The sequence below is a fragment of the Schistocerca americana genome, chromosome 3 (genome assembly GCF_021461395.2).
Source record: "Schistocerca americana isolate TAMUIC-IGC-003095 chromosome 3, iqSchAmer2.1, whole genome shotgun sequence".
Lineage (NCBI taxonomy): Eukaryota > Metazoa > Arthropoda > Insecta > Orthoptera > Acrididae > Schistocerca > Schistocerca americana.
Window position 1 is genome coordinate 293,811,799 of NC_060121.1, and position 19,007 is coordinate 293,830,805.

General features: G+C 41.1%; 1 protein-coding gene across 1 annotated transcript in view; it reads right to left on the bottom strand.

The window, feature by feature from the left end:
- Window positions 1-272: 272 nt before the first annotated feature.
- LOC124606033 (tyrosine decarboxylase-like) overlaps window positions 273-19,007 on the bottom strand; it is a 112,297-nt gene continuing 93,562 nt past the window's right edge. The window contains exons 6-7 of the mRNA XM_047137997.1: window positions 3,576-4,172; window positions 273-323 (exon numbers count right to left, since the gene is read on the bottom strand). Coding sequence (XP_046993953.1) covers window positions 273-323; window positions 3,576-4,172 — 648 coding nt within the window. The remainder of the gene's footprint in view (window positions 324-3,575; window positions 4,173-19,007) is intronic.

The window sequence follows — 19,007 nt, forward strand, 5'->3', positions numbered from 1 at the left end:
AACCAAAAGGCCCTTAAGCATCTGTGTGAAGCAAATTTGTTGAAGCCCAGTTTATTTCATTTTGTCGTAATAATCAACCAATTGTTACCATTTATGATGTACCACATCTGCTCAAAAACACTAGAAATGCTTTGATAGATAATAAAATTCAATTTGAACCTCACAAAGCAGCAAAGTTTGAATACATCAGTACATTGTTCTTTTGGATTAAAAAAACGGTTCAAAACTCTACCCAAATTAAAAGCATAACACTAACTTTTCTGATTTCCATGTCAAAATGAAGGTAAAAGTTGCTGCTGCATAAATGAGCCATACTGTTGCAGCTGCAATTGAAACATATGTTTCTACTCACACATTACCATCTGAAGCTATACACACAGCTGAGTTTGTGGAAAAGGTAGATAATCTCTTTGGTTCACTCAACAGTAATGAGCAATATCCCAGGGATGGAAAACAATTTAGGTGTGCTTTATCTGAAAATTCGCCACATTTAGAAATGTGGTATAGCATATTGAGGGAGATAGGCAGCTGGCAAATAATAGATTTAAAAACGGGAAGAAACAAGACTGATATGTTTAGCTTCATAAAAGGTTGGCAGATTACATTACAGTCTATTATTTTCTTGTGGAAGACCTTGAAAGTGGTTGGGTTTAAGTACTTAAATTTAAAGGCGTTCAGTCAAGATGCTTTAGAAAATTTCTTTTGTTGTATAAGACAACATGGTATTGCTAATACAAACCCAACTTTTTTTCAGTTTGTACAAGCTCTGAAGACTTGTGTTGTCAATCATATGACTTTGCCTTTCAAAGCCATGAGTGTAAGTAACTGTGAAAAAGATGATTACACTCCCTTGAGCAGTTTGTGTCACTTTTTGGCAGCAAGTGATAGGAGTGAACATTTAAGTGAATGTGAGATGAATGACATTGATACACCTGAGCAAATTTATTCTTACTCATATGGTATCATCGAGTCTGTAGAAGATTAACAAGCCTTAGCCTATGTAGCAGGCTATGTACTGAAAGCCATAGATGTACCAGATGATTGTGAAACATGTAATACCAGTCTCTACTCCTCTGTTGTGACTGAAAATCATTTGTTTACCTCATTTAAAGAGAATAGTGAGGAGCATTCTCATTTGAAATATGCAAGTGAAAGAGTCATGATTTTCCTAAGGGCACTCCATGATCAGCTGTATGAGTATCTAAATAGTCACAGTAACACAACAAGGCTACATGATAATTAAAAAAAAAATTTGATCTGTCTCATACAACAATTTGTAATAAACATGAGATTGAAGAGATACTTCTGAAGACAAGTATTCCATTTATAATATACAAGTATGAGAAAGAAAAGAAATTTACAAACAAGAGGAAATTGTGTATGCAACAACTTAAGAAGACGTTCAAATCATGTTAAGAGACTTTGTATTTCAGTGTTTACTATGTGTACAATTAGAGTAAGCTCCCTATACATATACAAACGTTGTGTCAAAAGCAGAGAATTACATGTTCTTGTATCAAAATCATGCCTTTGATTTGTTATGACAAAATCTGGTAATTCAGCAGGAACATAACTTAACACTTTCTAGATGTGATGATGGGACTCTAAGTACCAGCGTCTTCTTTCATTATTTAAACATGATGGGTGTTGCCAAAATAACATTCAAGTTGGAGAAAAAGAAAAAAAATGTTATGTAGTGCAGTTCATTTTCTTTGTATGTCTCATTGGCAAATACATTTTCGCTACATTCATGGAGTGTCTACCTGCTCTACTGCCAATTTGTTTTTCAGTTGATGTAAAGTAGTATTTTGTGTGTTTCATAAATTTATTTGAACTGTGCAGAAGCTCAATTTCAGATGACTGAATATCCATAAATAACAATCAACAGAAAAAATAATAAATCGGATTTTGTAGACTTTACATCCTTGGTTTGTAGCACAGATTTTTTTTTTTGTAAATGACCTCTTGGTTATCTTTTAGCTGTGCAGTTATTTATTTGTGTAACCTTCCACTTTTGGTCATGCGAGTGGACATAATGTGCTTTAGGATATGTGGAAACCTAAAAATCATTTATATATGCATCCAATGTCAGACGATTTTTTTAGTCTGACATGTGCTAAAGTTCATTTATATCCACATGATAATGGCCACACAGCCAAAATCGCAATATTGAGTTTTACAAAAAAATTTCACAGTCAAAAGGTGACGTCGTAATCTACGAAAATTTTCACAATGTAAACTGCAGCTACAAGTAGTTAATGTTTGTTTTTGATTGAGATTTCTTTTATATATTGCTTTTCAAGGTCTCAAAAACCTTTATTACTGCACTATGCGGCCCACATTCAAAGATTAAATGAAAAATATTGTCATCTAATTTGCGTATTTAGAAATAAACATAAGAGATTTTCGTACCTTATTTTTTCGTATTGAAGTTCACAGCCAGGCCACAAATAGCGCTGGTGTCGCTCTGTGTTTCCGTATAATAATGTGGTCCTTGCACTTCTACTATATTGGCGTTCTGTGCTGTTCGCATCCAACTGCCCAACACTAAAATAGCGAGTATTCCAACAATGCCAACAAGCCACAGACTGCACACAGCACAGTCAGTGATTTTCATACAGAGCGCTACGTGGCGTTACTAACATATAAACCTAAACAGCCTACTTAAAAATTTTATAGATAATTTTTATGTTTAAGATCGTGTAATGACCGCGCTTAATTCTATATCGGTCAAACGGGACGATTTAAAGAACACATAAATTGCGACAGAAATCTATCAAGCTTTTATCCACATATAAAAAAAATCAAAATCACAAATCAGAGCACATCGAAAATTCATTACAAGTTCTACACAAAATATCAAAATGGTGCGCTGTGAACATTCTTGAAGTATTAGAAGTATATACACACACGAAAAATTGTCGAAGCGATATTCTCAATGAAGAAATCGATCTTAAACATAAAAATAATCTAGAATATTTTACTGACATTTTGGATATCGAGAACAGATCAAAGCAAAAAATAACCGTAGGTACAAATCATAACAAAATTATGATATCTATGAAACACAAATAACATCACTGACTAGCAAAGATAGCATATGAAACACAAATAACATCACTGACTAGCAAAGATTGCACTGTAAACATAAAGCATCAACGAGGGTAAACTGTCAAGATAGCTGTCAAAAGTTATTTCACGGAAAAATTCTACACAAATAGAAAATACGTGACTTATAACAGTCCAGCAATAAACAGGCAGATTACAGTTTACTCACTGAAGCAATATGGACGTCTTTTTCCACTAGACGTCAGTTTATACGTAAAGTGATCTTTCTGTACTACTTTTATAAACGTAAGTATATTCACCAAAGTTACAGGTTTACATGAGCTGGCGCTATAGTCAAAACAAGCTTGTAATAAGGAAGAAGCGCTACTACTTAAACTATTTGTAGCTTGCCTGGAATAATTCATTATAAAAAGAAACACTGAAATAATTCATGATTTTAGTAGAACACGTGATGGACCGCGTACAAATCTGCCATGGGTTAGGTTAGACAAGTGCTCGCGACTCACCTTGGCACTGTCCATGACCCTGAAGCGCCCGTCCCCACGCAGCAAGTCCTCGAATTGTTTGGCGAGTGAGCAGTGGTTGCGTATGCGGTCCTGGAGGGCGGCTATGCCGAACTTGCGGAAGGTGAACCAGAGCTTGAGGGCGCGGAAGCGGCGCTCGCGGGGCAGCCCCCAGTGGCGGAAGTCGAGGACCCGGTTGTCGCGCTCCTGCTGCGTCTGCAGCGGGTGCGTCGAGAACGCCTCGACCAGCTGGAAGTAGTCGCGCACCCACAGGCACGCGCAGTCGAAGTTGACCGGCAGCCACTTGTCCGCGCTCACGTTGATCGAGTTGGCGCGGTCCAGGCCGTCGGCCAAGTGGCGCATCTCGGGGCAGATAAGCGCGTTGCCCGCGTACGTGGCGTCCACGTGCAGCCAGACGGCGGTCTTGCGCCGGCACTCCATCGCGATCTCGTGCAGGTTGTCGAATGCGCACGTGGTCTGCGTGCCCAGCGTCGCGCACACGAAACACGGCATCAGCCCGTTGTGTTCGTCTTGTTCCATCGCCTGTCGAAACCCGTTCCTCAACAAATCGCGCGTCACGCAGCCCTTTTTCGCTTTACCCTTGGATGCATAACAGCGGTCTTTTAGACCTGACAACCACTGATTCTCTCAAGAAATTGTTTTAAAATTAATTTATTTTAATTGATGTCCTGTGTAATCCTTGGGAATACAACTGACTTACTTGTTTGTTACAATGCAATTTATTATTTTATGTATGTTGTAGTCCTACTCGTATAATGCACGACAGGAGTCTTTTAGACTCCGTAGCAAACCAGCTGCCTTCCCGATTAATAGCTAGATTACAGATAACATTTATCTGTTTGGCGCAGTTATACTCTTTATTAAGAGGTCAGAAACACAAAGTAACATTCCAGTAGTCAACTGGAAAGAAGAGTATTTCTAAGTGCCAAAACACATTCAGACGAACATACGAGGGTTGGAACTTAAATAGTGGCAACTATTTATTCACAACAGATACCAAAGAGTTGCATGTTTGCACCTGTTACTGTCCTTCAAAGTAATCATCAGCGTAGTGTCGAACCCGTTGCCAGCCATGTGGAAGGAGTAGTATACGGTTAGCAGAGACTGTTCTGTTGATGGTGCAAATGGATCGGTTTACTGCCTGTCGAATCCCTGAAACAGTTCTGTAGCGAATGCATCTTCGGAATCAAATCAAAGTCACAAGGACTTAAGTCCGGGGAGTATGGTGGATGGTACAGTACTTCCCAGTCCCACTGACCGAACAGAGCAGACACAGCTTGCGCTGTATGCGTCCGCACACTGTCGTGCAAAATGATGGGTGGGTTGAGCAGAAAGTGTCGCCTCTTCTTTCTCAAAGCTGGTCGAAGGATATGCTCCAAAACAAACAGTAATACTGGGCATTGACGGTCTGCCGTGGAGGAACGTAATGCGTTAGGATAACACCATCACAGTCGTACACGAGAATCACCGTAACTTTACACCGCTCCATTCGCATCATCAACAGAACAGGCTCTTCTAACGGTATACTACGCCTTCGCCGGCCGCGCTGGTCTAGCGGTTAAGGCGCTCAGTCCGGAACCGCGCGACTGCTACGGTCGCAGGTTCGAATCCTGCCTCGGGAATGGATGTGTGTGATGTCCTTAGGTTAGTTAGGTTTAAGTAGTTCTAAGTTCTAGGGGACTGATGACCACAGATGTTAAGTCCTATAGTGCTCAGAGCCATTTGAACCATCTGAACTACGCCTTCAACATCGCTGGCAACGGCTTCTATACAATGCTGGTGACTACTCTGACGAACAGGTAACAGGTGCAAACATGTAACTCTTTTGTATCGGTTCTGAATAAATAGTTGCCACTATTTAAGTTCCACCCTCCTAAATTTCGTATCATAAACATAATAACTATTTAAGAAACTACTATTCCTTACTTAGGACATAATTATGTACCCTACAGCCTGTAAAGACGGAAGAACATCTGAAGTCAGCACATCTGATCAAAACTTTAAATGAATTATTACTGGATGGCTTGAAGATGCAGCTCTCTTTGATCAAGAAGACGGCAGAAATTCAGATACTGACGGTCATCAAGATGATGAACCAAAATCTTATAGCGTCCCAGGTGAAACAAGTAATAAAGAATTAGATGATACAAACTACAAAATTGCTGATTTTCTTACCGCTCAGTATGGAACTCAATACAGTAAATCACTGGCGCCAATGAGCAGAATACGAGAACACAATTAGAGGTAGCGCAACTTAAAAAGAAAAAAAAAGGAAAATACAAAAAAAATGGCTCTGAGCACTATGGGACTCAACTGCTGAGGTCATTAGTCCCCTAGACCTTAGAACTAGTTAAACCTAACTAACCTAAGGACATCACAAACATCCATGCCCGAGGCAGGATTCGAACCTGCGACCGTAGCGGTCTTGCGGTTCCAGACTGCAGCGCCTTTAACCGCACGGCCACTTCGGCCGGCTAGGAAAATACACTCGGTATGAAGGCTGTAAAGACCTGAGCAATTTTATAATCATCATTTTCAGCTGAAAGACAATATTACAGTTGTACTTTGTGTGGCCAAAAACAACAAACGTGTGATATTGCTAAGCCTCTGCAAAACAGCACCAATGTAGATGAAAAATATAAAAACAACATTATTGTAAAATGAACGTACATCAGGTGTTGATTCTCTTCACCAGAAGGCAAGTACACTTACTTGGAAGAGAGTCTCAAGAAGATGGTATTTTTTCTTGAGGACAAACGTATTGGATGCAATAGCAATAAATATCTTGTGCTTATTTTCACTGTAATACCCCATGTAAACTCGACAGCAAACGAAGTGGGTCACGAAAGAATTCCAATTTGTAGGCTGCACCTGAATGTATGCAACCAACATAGCATATCTGTGTTGCACATCATCGCAACCCTCCACAGTACAGTCGTTGTAAGATACACAATGGGTACCGCTAGAGACTACTAAAGAACACTGGTCTTTATGACAGTCCGTCCAGATGTAAAGTAACACCACGATAGTACAGAAGAGATCAGACAGTCCTTAACGTTTCTAAACTAAACGTAATTACAATAAAGTTGTATGGCAATTGGAAACAAGTTCTTTGCTGGCTAAAAGGTTTACCCAACACATGCTGTACGTCGTTCAACGTTCAACGGGGAGTGGTTTCGCATCAACTTTATGTAATACTAAGCAGTTAAAAGAAAACGTGATTAACGGCGGCAACCACTCTACGGAAATCCCAACATTAACGGCGAATCACAAGTAATATCATTGTTCACATTACTCATCAACAGTTACTTGTACACAAAGTTGTACTTTAAATGACATGACCAACGTCTTCGTTCAGGATCCGGATGCAAACCCAGAACATAAAGCCATTGTTAACCAAGCAAAGCTTTGTGCCTTATCGAGACTCGATCACTAGCCAGAAAGAGACGTCAAATATCGACGTTTGCACCAGTATCAGTTATCAATTCTCAACTTGAACGTATATGACGATAATGTTTGTACGAAAGCAGGAACCCTAACATGACAATTACCTCCTTGGTAATTAACCTCGAAAGACGTTGTATAGTGTTGCATTGTTAAGGAACAAAGGATGCACATGTTTAAAATTGAAATGCCATCATGTAATGCTGGGGACAAGGATGCGAACCCAGCACCTAATCGGATTGTTGAATAAGTACGTAAAATCAGAATGTAGATATCACAGTTTGTCACCAGTAGTGGGGTTGGGATCTTAAATGACGACTGAAGTTGTATTGCCTGACCAGTATTCGAACCCGGCGCCTACCGCCGTCGTTGTCTAACCGGGAACAGACGAGAAATGTTGGTCCACCATCAGCAAGATGTGCACACGTTTAACTAGAAATAAGGTGACGAAAACGTCTATGCTGACTGAGAGTCGAACGCCGCACACACGTTAATAATCAACTTCATATTCAGTAGTAGCTAGGAGTAGCATGTTTAGTTGCAAACGTTAATTCCTTCCTCATCCCTAGTAACGTGTTGCCTAATATCTGCGATATCATGATGTTAATTTACAAGTGGATTGACTGCCGTAAAGAGCAATGTTCTCTAGTAGTCGTGTATCATTGAGATGTAAATGAAGTGCCTCAGCAGAAAGTAATTTCCGTCGTGCAGCACGTATTGTTTCAGAGACACTGAGTACATGTTATAAGTGCACAAAACGTGTATTATATACTAAGTATATACTATTATTTGGAGAAGCTGCCGCCAACCCTGTTTACTTTTACATTCCACTTAGTTGTCGTGGTGGAATACAGGTTTTCTTAAGGCTACATCTAATGCACAGCGCTTACAAGAAAGTATAGTTTCCTGCGTCATGCTATTGCTAGCTAGGTGAAATATTTTGTGGTAGCTATATTTAAAATGAATGTATTTTTGAAAGTATTGTTCGTCAAATATTTGAATGAATCGTCAACTGTAGGTGTGCCTGCACATGTTATAGCATAATAGCTGTAGCTGCGTTAGTTTATACTACAGACTTGGTTAGGTTAGGTGTAACTTTTGATCCTTCAAAGGGTGATCGTGGCCTTGCGGCCCGGGTCTGTACTAGCCGCGGCTCGCGAGCTACGGGCCTGCCAGGCTGGCTGAGGCGAGACGCAAGTGAGCGAGCTGGCGGTGGCGTTGGTGGGCCAACAGCCCGGGACGAGCCAGCACGGCTGCGCCGCATGCCTCTACCTCTGCCGCTCCGTTTGACGTAAATATGTTTACCTCCTCTCCTGGAATCAGTATAAGAGCGGCAAGCAGAAATACACATCAGGCTGTCTGCCATAATGGCTCGCTGGGAGAGGGCTATTCAAGGTAGAGTCAAAAAATGGTTCAAATGGCTCTGAGCACTATGGGGCTTAACTTCTGAGGTTATCAGTCCCCTAGAACTCAGAACTACTTAAACCTAACTAACCTAATGACATCACACACATCCATGCCTGAGGCAGGATTCGAACCTGCGTCCGTAGTAGTCGCGCAGTTCCAGACTGTAGCGCCTAGAACCGCTCGGCCACTCCGGCCGGCTGAGAGTTCCTGATTTATGATGGTTAGTAGCAGTCAGTTCTGAGTATTATTAGTAACTAAGCTCCAGTCCCTAAACCTAGTTACAGAAATGCGAATCAGACGCATTACGTATTCCAGGCCGTAGCACCCGCGTCTTTGAGGTGCCAGCTATGGTTACTTCCCAGCGCACTGTTGGATCACATCGGTTCGTCTTCTTCCTGCTGGTAATGTAACTGAGATTTGGCAACAACGCAAGGTATGTTTGGCAACTCTGTGATTGACGAGTTACTTCCTGGTGTGCACGGAATTAAGCCTCGAAGTTCACTTGATTTCTCCTGTCATTTCTACTGAATAATCTGAGTTGTTATCGCTTGAGGTGTAACAGAAAACTGTAAATTTACGGTTTTCAGTCCAGCAAAGTCATTGAACGTGGCAATCGCAAGTAATCTCGTCCTGTAAATAGCGGTTTACGAGTTCTAGCCACTATTGCCCTCGTAAGAGGAAAGCGCAAATCATATTTATCCCCTAGCTCTGTGTTGACGTGCTGACCTGTGGAAAAGCGAGTATTATGGTTCGCGGTTCCAGACTCGCTAAATGTAACGTTTTTATATCCCTTCTGTGTAAGAGCTGCAAGCAGTCAGATCAAACATCGATAAGCAAATCGTAAGAAAATACTTTCAGCTCATAGTGCAATGGTGAAAAACTTACAATTCTGCACAACAGGTAACGCCTCTTTCCGCTGCTGACTAGCAAATTTTGGGTTTCTAGGAATACGTAACTTTATTTATGAAATGCCACATTTGAATACCTGTTGAGTATGACACAGCATACCATTTAAACACAGACCCAATCGAAATCTAAGTGAGTAGTATTTTTCTAATTCGTGCAGATAGAGGCACGCTTGTGTACAGATACTCAGTTTTATTAGATGATGATGATGATGTTGGGGTTGTGGGGCGCTCAACGGCGTGGTTATCAACGCCCATACAATTATCCAATCTTTACTCAGTCCAATTTCGCCACTTTCCTGGATGATGATGAAATGATGAGGACAACACAAACACCCAGTCATCTCGAGGCAGGTGAAAATCCCTGACCCCGCCGGGAATCGAACCCGGGACCCCGTGCTCGGGAAGCGACAACGCTACCGCGAGACCACGAGCGGCGGACTCAGTTTTATTAAAACAGACTTTCGTCGTAAGGTTATCGAGGGTAATTTTATTTCGTTTCTTATAATACAGTGCACAGTTGTCATAAGGTATCTTTTAGTGTGTTAAAACAATACTAAACATGAGAGAGAAATTAATCATCGACGATGTATGCGAATTCTGTGATGTTATCTATAACAATCTGACAATGCACATGCAGTTTATTGATTACATGCATGTAGAAAACTTGTTCTGAGTTAAAGCTGTCAAACAAGGTTTGAAGAAGAATAAAATGCCACTACAGACGACAGCTAATGTAGAAAATACTTTTATGACTATTTGGCACGATACGCTCTCCCCATACATAATACAAAAGCTTCGAGGTGTATCTGCTGCCTGGCTGTCTATTAAACCTGAAAAGAACAAAATGACGTAGAAGTTAGCCTTTTTTCCCACATGCGACTATTTTGGGTTCAGAAGCGAAGAGAATTACGTTCAAAGTTCCATTAAACTGAAAACTTCAGCAGACAGCAAAATTGCGTTTTAAAAAAATGTAGCAGCGAATGTAATAGAACACGCGACGTCTTATCAACAGTGCGTGACGCTTACCCTTACGCTACTAGCTGTGACGTAGCTACAGCAGCTCTGGAATTGAACAACACTTCCTCCAGAACTTCCGCATTCCACAGTGCTGTGAGATAATGCATATGGCCGGATCTAGACTTCTGAGAGACAGACAGTTACAGCATTTCTTTTGCACTGTACGACGGTTTCAACAAACAGATAGGGCAATAGAGTAGCTCAAATGGAAAGGAACACTTCCTATTTAAATTTCTGCATCCTACACTATTGGCAGTTCTGTGTAGGTGGCAGTTACATTATTTTATTTCGGCGATTACAAAATAGAGTCGAATGTATGCACTGGGTAGCCAAGGCAGCTAGTTCATGGCGATTCGGTCAACCAAGTAAATGAATGTACTGAACATCCTGCAAACCACTACAGGGAGCCTGTGTGTCAGAATTCTCATCTTGTGTGCCGCATCGGTGTTATGATAGAGAAATGAGTCGTAGAGAAGAGGGTTTGGTGGCCTGTTGGACTGATGATAGTTTCCTATGATGATGGTCTGGGTTCGATTCCAACTTCTGCCGATGTTTTTTGATAGGGAGAGGCAGATTCTATTCTCTTGTGAAGAAGGTATAATGGCATTGTGGTCTGAAAATCACATTAAACATAATATTCCTTCTCTACCAAGTAGACGTTAGGTGGAACCACAATAAATTAAGGAGTGGCGACATGTAGAAATATCACCAGTAACCTTTCTTATACTAGTTATTTATTTCTAGTGACGAAACAAACCCTGCGTATGGTCACAGAACACTTTTTCCATCTTTTATTTATACTTCTGTATATCAATAAAATTGGTTCTAAACTGGGAATGCAACTCAGACCGCCCTTAACGCGGAATTTGATCCCTTCGTGACAATACAGCTCGACTACAACTTGTTGTTTGTTCAAAACTGCAGATTCCTCAACATCTCTACATATTGCGCATGAATGGGTTGGAATCCTGGCCCAGCACTTAAGTTTTCACTATGTTTTATCAAGCTCTAGCATGAGAACACCTATCTGCTGGTGGCTAATAATTTTTATTTTTAATGCATTTTCATTCGTTGTCAACACTAACGATATCTGACGTTTTTGACTCCCAGTGACACACAGAACTATTTGCGAGATCACTGTAAGTTCAAGGATGTTATTACGAGCTGCTGGTGGAGAAAAATTCGGTAACGGTCGTCTCTTTGTGTGTAGTCAACAACGATATGTTTCGGGTTCGATTCTCAGTCAGCACTGAACCCTTCGTCATATTATTTCTATTTCAAACATGCTCACATGTCGCTGCTGGTGTAACAAACCCATACTTAACGTTCCTTTTCTCTAGAATATAACAGCGATATGTGCCGGGTTGGAGTCCTCGGAAGGAAAAAATTAATGTTTCGTCTCGTCATTTCAGTTAATACATCTAGCTACTGCTGAGAAAATCCGATATGTCAAAGTTGATTGTGCTTCGATAACAATCCGATTAGGTTCTGGGTTCGAATCCCTGTCCAACACAAAGCTTTACCTCATTGCATTTCAAGTAAGTTACTTGTGAAGAAGCAGTATTTAACATCTCTCGTAGCACGTTAACAGGGACAATAGATGCTGGGTAGGAATTCGCGTCCGTTAAAAATGTTTACGTTATGTAATTTAAAGTTGATATTTGCTAACTGATACTGTCTAAAATCGAGGTATATCAATCTCTTTATGCCTAGTCAGGAATGACTGCTAATTTCCGTCAGTCACGAAATCTTAGTTTGCATGACCTGGGTTTGAATCCATATGCAGAACGAGGTGGTTTGTCGTGTGATTTAAAGTACATACATATTCTCAACTAGCTGCTCGTGAATAACGTAAATTTTTAATGACATTTTGTGTTAAATAACAAGTATGGTATGTTACTTTGAAGAGGAAATCATGAATACGACGAACTTACTACGTGCATTTCCTATCTGACGTAATAATGAGAGTGCTAACATTTCAGGTATGTCATTTATTGCAATAAATGTGAGCTTACAAGCCTTAAGGACAGTCTTACCTGTGATGAGGTGTTCCCTGATATTTGTAGTATCATGGTATTACTTTATATCTTGAGTTATTGCGATACAGAGCAGTTTTTTTTTTCTAGTGGTGTCTTGTTGGAATCATTTTCAATAGTCAAACGAGCTGCGTTATGTGGGTTGCATGGGAATAAGGCGAAATGCAATTCAGGTCGTTCGGATATTTTTGAGCATGACTGTACTTCGTTAACAATCCGATTAGGTGCTGGATTCGCATCCCTGTCACAAACTTTATATGATGACATTTCAATTTTAAACATGAGCACACCTTGTTCCTTGTGAATGACACCATATTAAACGTCGTTGGGGGTAGTTCCCAGGAAGATAACTGTTATGACAGGATTCCCAGTTCAGTACAAACATTTTCGTCATTTATTTGCAGGATCTGAATTGATAACTGATACTGGTGCAAACGTCTATACTTCACGTCTCTTTATGCCTAGTGATCGGGTCTCAATAAGGCACAAACAAAGCTTAGCTTAGTTAGCAATGGCTATAGGTGCTGGGTTTGAATCCAGGTCCAGAATGACGATGTTGGTCATGTCATTTAAAGTTCAAATTTGTGTAGCTGTTGATGTGTTACGAGAGCAATGATATTACTGGTGATTCGCTGTTAATGTTGAGATTTCCTAAGAGCGCTTGTTGCCGTTAAGCGCGTTTTTCTACTGGTTCATCCAATATCCAGTTTCCAGAGCCACTCACCATTGAGCGACCTTCAGCACGTGGATGTAAAACCTTTTAGAGAGCGAAAAACTTTTTTTTTTCAATTGGCCTACAGCTTTGTAACTCCATATATTGCCTCAAGTATTTAATTTTGACTAGGGATTACTGTACAATATACGTAAAATAATCCGTTTTCTCAGAACTTTTGGAATGTCACTTGTAATTAAGGTTAGTTTATGAGTGTTATGGGGTGTCTCATCGCTAAGAACGTGTTTTCTAATATGTTTTGTATGCCGATATTAGTTGACGCTTAGACTGACTGCCATAAAGACCTTTGGTCTCTAGTAGTCCCTTGCGGTACCCATTGTGTGTAGTCAAACGACTGTACCCCACGGGGTTTTGGTGTTTAGAGGACCTGCAACACAGCTAGGTTATGTTGGTTGTATTCGGCAGTGACCCACATTTTTGCTGTCAAGTGTACATGGACGGCAGATCTGGTAGAAGCTAAACTTTTCTCATATGCAGTGGAGAATGAAGAATCCAAACCTCGAAAGCAAAGTAGTATAAGCCACGGCATGTTGTGGAATTAGTAGCCAATGGGCTAAGATTGCATCAATGGAAGATCTCAAAAGGAAGATACTTCATGAGTCCACATCTATCAGACAGAGAAGCGATCTGTCATACTGAAAATGCACAACAAAATTATTGCAAACAACATAGTGAAATTATTTGTGAAGAGCATTACTTTTAATGAGCAAATATTCTGGCATGGATCAGTAAAATTAACAGTTAGTTATTCAGTTCTGGAAAACTGTAACATAGTTTATAATATTGTCCTTCACTTTATACTAAAATAATAGTCATTATATGATAATAAATACTTTCTTATTCATTCTGCATCTCTAAACCATTTAAAACCTTATAACATTTCCTTTAGTACTAGCATTTAGTACTTGCAAGCTAGGAGTCTCACAAGCCCCTCTTATGCATTTTTGCTACTCCAGCGACTCACGCATCCAAGGATTAACCATGGTGCCCAAGAACAACGAACATAGTATTAGTCAACCCGTTGAAAGAGCGACTTTAAAATGAAAGACCACGAAAAGAAATATCTGGCAAAAGCAGAGGCCAGACTGAGATTCACAGGAAGAATCTTAGTGAAACGTAAGTCATCCATGAACGAAGTGGCATATTGCGCTTGTTCGACTGATTGTTGAGTATTGTTCATCTGTCTGGGATCCTTAGCAGGACTGATAGATGAGAGAGAGAGAGGAAGAGAGAGAGAGAAGATCCACCGAAGAGCGGCGCGGCACGGGAGCGTTACAGAGATGCTCAACAAATTCCAGTGGCAGACGTTACATGAGAGGTGTCGTGCATAACGAACAGGTTTACTATTGAAATTTCGAGAGACCACTTCGCGGGAAGAGGCGAACAACGTACTATTTCATCCGATATACATCTCGTGAAATGATTGCGACGAGAAAACTCGAGAAATTAGAGCTAATACAGAGGGTTACCGACAGTCTCCCCAAGCGCCATTCGTGAGTGGAACAGTTAGTGGTAGTACAAGTACTCTCCGCCACACATCATTAGGTGGCTTCCGACGTATGACGTAGATGTAGATGTGCGCTATGGGGCGCATTAGATGATGCAGAACTTGTGTCAGGCGGTCATGTGATCCTTGTTAGGTTATTGTTCTCACGGCTAGTCCGAATATCAATATGTGCTCATGATACTAGCGAGCAATGGCGTCACTGCGTTGTGAAAATAAGAGAAACTACATTTCTGGCCACAAGAAGGAGTTGCTTTGCCGTGTGCTTAGCGCTGCGGGCAGTGGCTGTCAAATGGCAAAGCCGTTGGCGAGCTGGCGCGGTGAATGACTGTACGAGCCGTTGCAAGTATTTGGTTTTGAGATCATTCGCTCGAAACGGTTCAAGGTTTTAATCAAATTGCTGATCATGCAGCACTATTAATATTAAGCTAGTCGCGCCCATTTTCCTCTTATCTGTAGTCGCGCTGCACCTGTGAGGCGCTTCATCAGTTCCTATCAGTAAAAATAATTCCCAAGGGACCGCGCGCTTGGTAAACTCACGGATAGAGTATGAAATGACAAATTTAATTAAATACTTAACTTTAATACATTTGAAAGTGAAAAACGTAGTCACGCAGTAAGTGATTAGGTATGCTACGCGTATGAACCTCCCCATGAACCATGGACCTAGCCGTTGGTGGGGAGGCTTGCGTGACTCAGCGATACAGATAGCAGTACCGTAGGTGGAACCACAACGGAGGGGTATCAAATGGTTCAAATGGCTCTGAGCACTATGGGACTCAACTGCTGAGGTCATTAGTCCCCTAGAACTTAGAACTAGTTAAACCTAACGACATCACAAACATCCATGCCCGATGCGGGATTCGAACCTGCGACCGTAGCGGTCTTGCGGTTCCAGACTGCAGCGTCTTTAACCGCACGGCCACTTCGGCCGGCGGAGGGGTATCTGTTGAGAGACCAGACAAACGTGTGGCTCCTGACGAGGGGCAGCAGCCTTTTCAGTAGTTGCAGGGGCAACAATCTGGATGATTGTAACACTAACCAAAACGGCCTTGCTGTGCTGGTACTGCGAACGGCTGAAAGCAAGGGGAAACTACGGCCGTAATTTTTCTCGAGGGCATGCAGCTTTACTGTATGATTAAATGATGATGGCGTCCTCTTGGGTAAAATATTCCGGAGGTAAAATAGTCCACCATTCGGATCTCCGGGCGGGGACTACTCAAGAGGACGTTGTTATCAGGAGAAAGAAAACTGGCGTTCTACGGGTCGGAGCGTGGAATGTCAGATCGCTTAATCGGGCAGGTAGGTTAGAAAATTTAAAAACGGAAATGGATAGGTTAAAGTTAGATATAGTGGGAATTAGTGAAGTTCGGTGGCAGGAGGAACAAGACTTATGGTCAGATGAATATAGGATTATAAATACAAAATCAAATAGGGGTAATGCAGGAGTAGGTTTAGTAATGAATAAAAACATAGGAATGCGAGTAAGCTACTACAAACAGCGTAGTGAGCGCATTATTGTGGCCAAGATAGATACGAAGCCCACGCCTACCGTAGTAGTACAATGTTATATGCCAACTAGCTCTGCAGATGACGAAGAGATTGATGAAATGTATGATGAAATAAAAGAAATTATCCAGATAGTGAAGGGAGACGAAAATTTAATAGTTATGGGTGACTGGAATTCGATAGTAGGAAACGGGAGAGAAAGAAACGTAGTAGGTGAATATGGATTGGGGGGAAGAAATGAAAGAGGAAGCCGCCTGGTAGAATTTTGCACAGAGCATAACTTAATCATAGCTATCACTTGGTTCAAAAATCATGAAAGAAGTTTGTGTACATGGAAGAAGCCTGGGGATACTGGAAGGTGTCAGATAGATTATATAATGGTAAGACAGAGATTTAGTAACCAGATTTAAAATTGTAAGACATTTCCAGGGGCAGATGTGGACTCTGACCACAATCTATTGGTTATGAACTGTAGATACAATCTGAAGAAACTGCAAAAAGGTGGGATTTTAAGGGGATGGGACCTCGATAAATTGAAAGAACTAGAGGTTGTAGAGTGTTTCAGAGAGAGCATTAGGGAGCGATTGACAAGAATGGGGGAAAGAAATAAAGTAGAAGGAGAATGGGTAGCTTTGAGGAATGAAATAATGAAAGCAGCAGAGGATCAAGTAGGTAAAAAGACGAGGGCTAGTAGAAATCCTTGGGTAACAGAAGAGATACTGAATTTAATTGATGAAAGGAGAAAATATAAAACTGCAGTAAATGAAGCAGGCAAAAAGGAATACAAATGTCTCAAACATGAGATCGATAGGAAGTGCAAAATGGCTAAGCAGGGATGGCTGGAGGACAAATGTAAGGATGTAGAGGCTTATCTCACTAGGGATAAGATAGATACTGCCTACAGGAAAATTAAAGAGACCTTTGGAGAAAAGAGAACCACTTGTATGAATATAAAGAGCTCAGATGGAAACCCAGTTGTAAGCAAACAAGGGAAAGCAGAAAGGTGAAAGGAGTATATAGAGGGTCCATACAAGGGCGATGTTCTTGAGGTCAATATTATGGAAATGGAAGAGGATGTAGATGAAGATGAAATGGGACATACGATACTGCGTGAAGAGTTTGACAGAGCACTGAAAGACCTGAGTCGAAACAAGGCCCCAGGAGTAGACAACATTCCATTAGAACTACTGACAGCCTTGGGAGCGTCAGTCCTGACAAAACTCTACCATCTGGTAAGCAAGATGTATGAGACAGGCGAAATACCCTCAGACTTCAAGAAGAATATAATAATTCCAATCCCAAAGAAAGCAAGTGTTGAGAGATGTGAAAATTACCGAACTATCAGTTTAATAAGCCACGGCTACATAATACTAACACGAATTCTTCACAGACGAATGGAAAAAAACTGGTATAAGCCGACCTTGGGGAAGATCAGTTTGGATCCCGTAGAAATATTGGAACACGTGAGACAGTACTGACCTTACGACTTGTCTTAGAAAATAGATTAAGGAAAGGCAAACCTACGTTTCTAGCATTTGTAGACTTTGAGAAAGCTTTTGGCAATGTTGACTGGAATCCTCTCTTTCAAATTCTGAAGGTCGCAGGGTTAAAATACAGAGAGCGAAAGGTTATTTACGATTTGTACAGAAACCAGATGGCAGTTATAAGAGTCGAGGGGCATGAAAGGGAACAGTAGTTTGGAAGGGAGTGACAGGGTTGTAGCCTCTCCCCGATGTTATTCAATCGGTATATTGAGCAAGCAGTAAAGAAAACAAAAGAAAAGTTCGGAGTAGGTATTAAAATCCATGGAGAAGAAATAAAAACTTTGAGTTTCGCCGATGACATTGTAATTCTGTCAGAGACAGCAAAGGACCTTGAAGAGCCGCTGAACGCAATGGACAGTGTGTTGAAAGGAGGATAGGAGGATATAAGATGAACAACAACAAAAGCAAAAAGACGGTAATGGAACGTAGTCGAATTAATTCGGGTTATGCTGAGGGTATTAGATTAGGAAATGAGACACTTAGATTAGTAAATAAGTTTTGCTATTTTGGGAGCAAAATAACTGATGATGGTCGAAGTAGAGAGGATATAAAATGTAGACTGACAATGGCAAGGAAAGCGTTTCTGGAAAAGAGAAATTTGTTAACATCGAGTATAGATTTAAGTGTCAGGAAGTCGTTTCAGAAAGTGTTTGTATGGAGTGTAGCCATGTATGGAAGTGAAACGTGGACGATAAATAGATTAGACAAGAAGAGAATAGAAGCTTTCGAAATGTGGTGCTACAGAAGAATGCTGAAGATCAGATGGGTAGATCACGTAACTAATGAGGAGGTATTGAAGAGAATTGGGGAGAAGAGACATTTGTGGCACAATTTGACTAGAAGAAGGGATCGCTTGGTAGGACATATTCTGAGGCATCAAGGGTTCACCAATTTAGCATCGGAGGGCAGCGTGGAGGGTAAAAATCATAGAGGAAGACCAAGAGATGAGTACACTAAACAGAGTCAGAAGGATGTAGGCTGCAGTAGGTACTGGGAAATAAAGAGGCTTGCACAGGATAGAGTAGCATGGAGAACTGCGTCAAACCAGTCTCTGGACTGAAGACCACAACAAACAACAATAACGCGTCTGAAGTGATACAGACCGCAGCCGCAGGAATGCTGCTCTCTAGTGGAATGGAATTTAGGAGACTTGACCACTGTGCGTGTCAATGGTGCCAAATGTAAACAATAAAAGAAATAATGCACCTATGAGGTACGCGCCACCGACGGAAGGTTAGAAGCAGTGGCATGTAGTATACGGGGAAATCAAAAAGTTTCTCTTTGAGGGCGTCGTTGCATCGTATCTGCAACG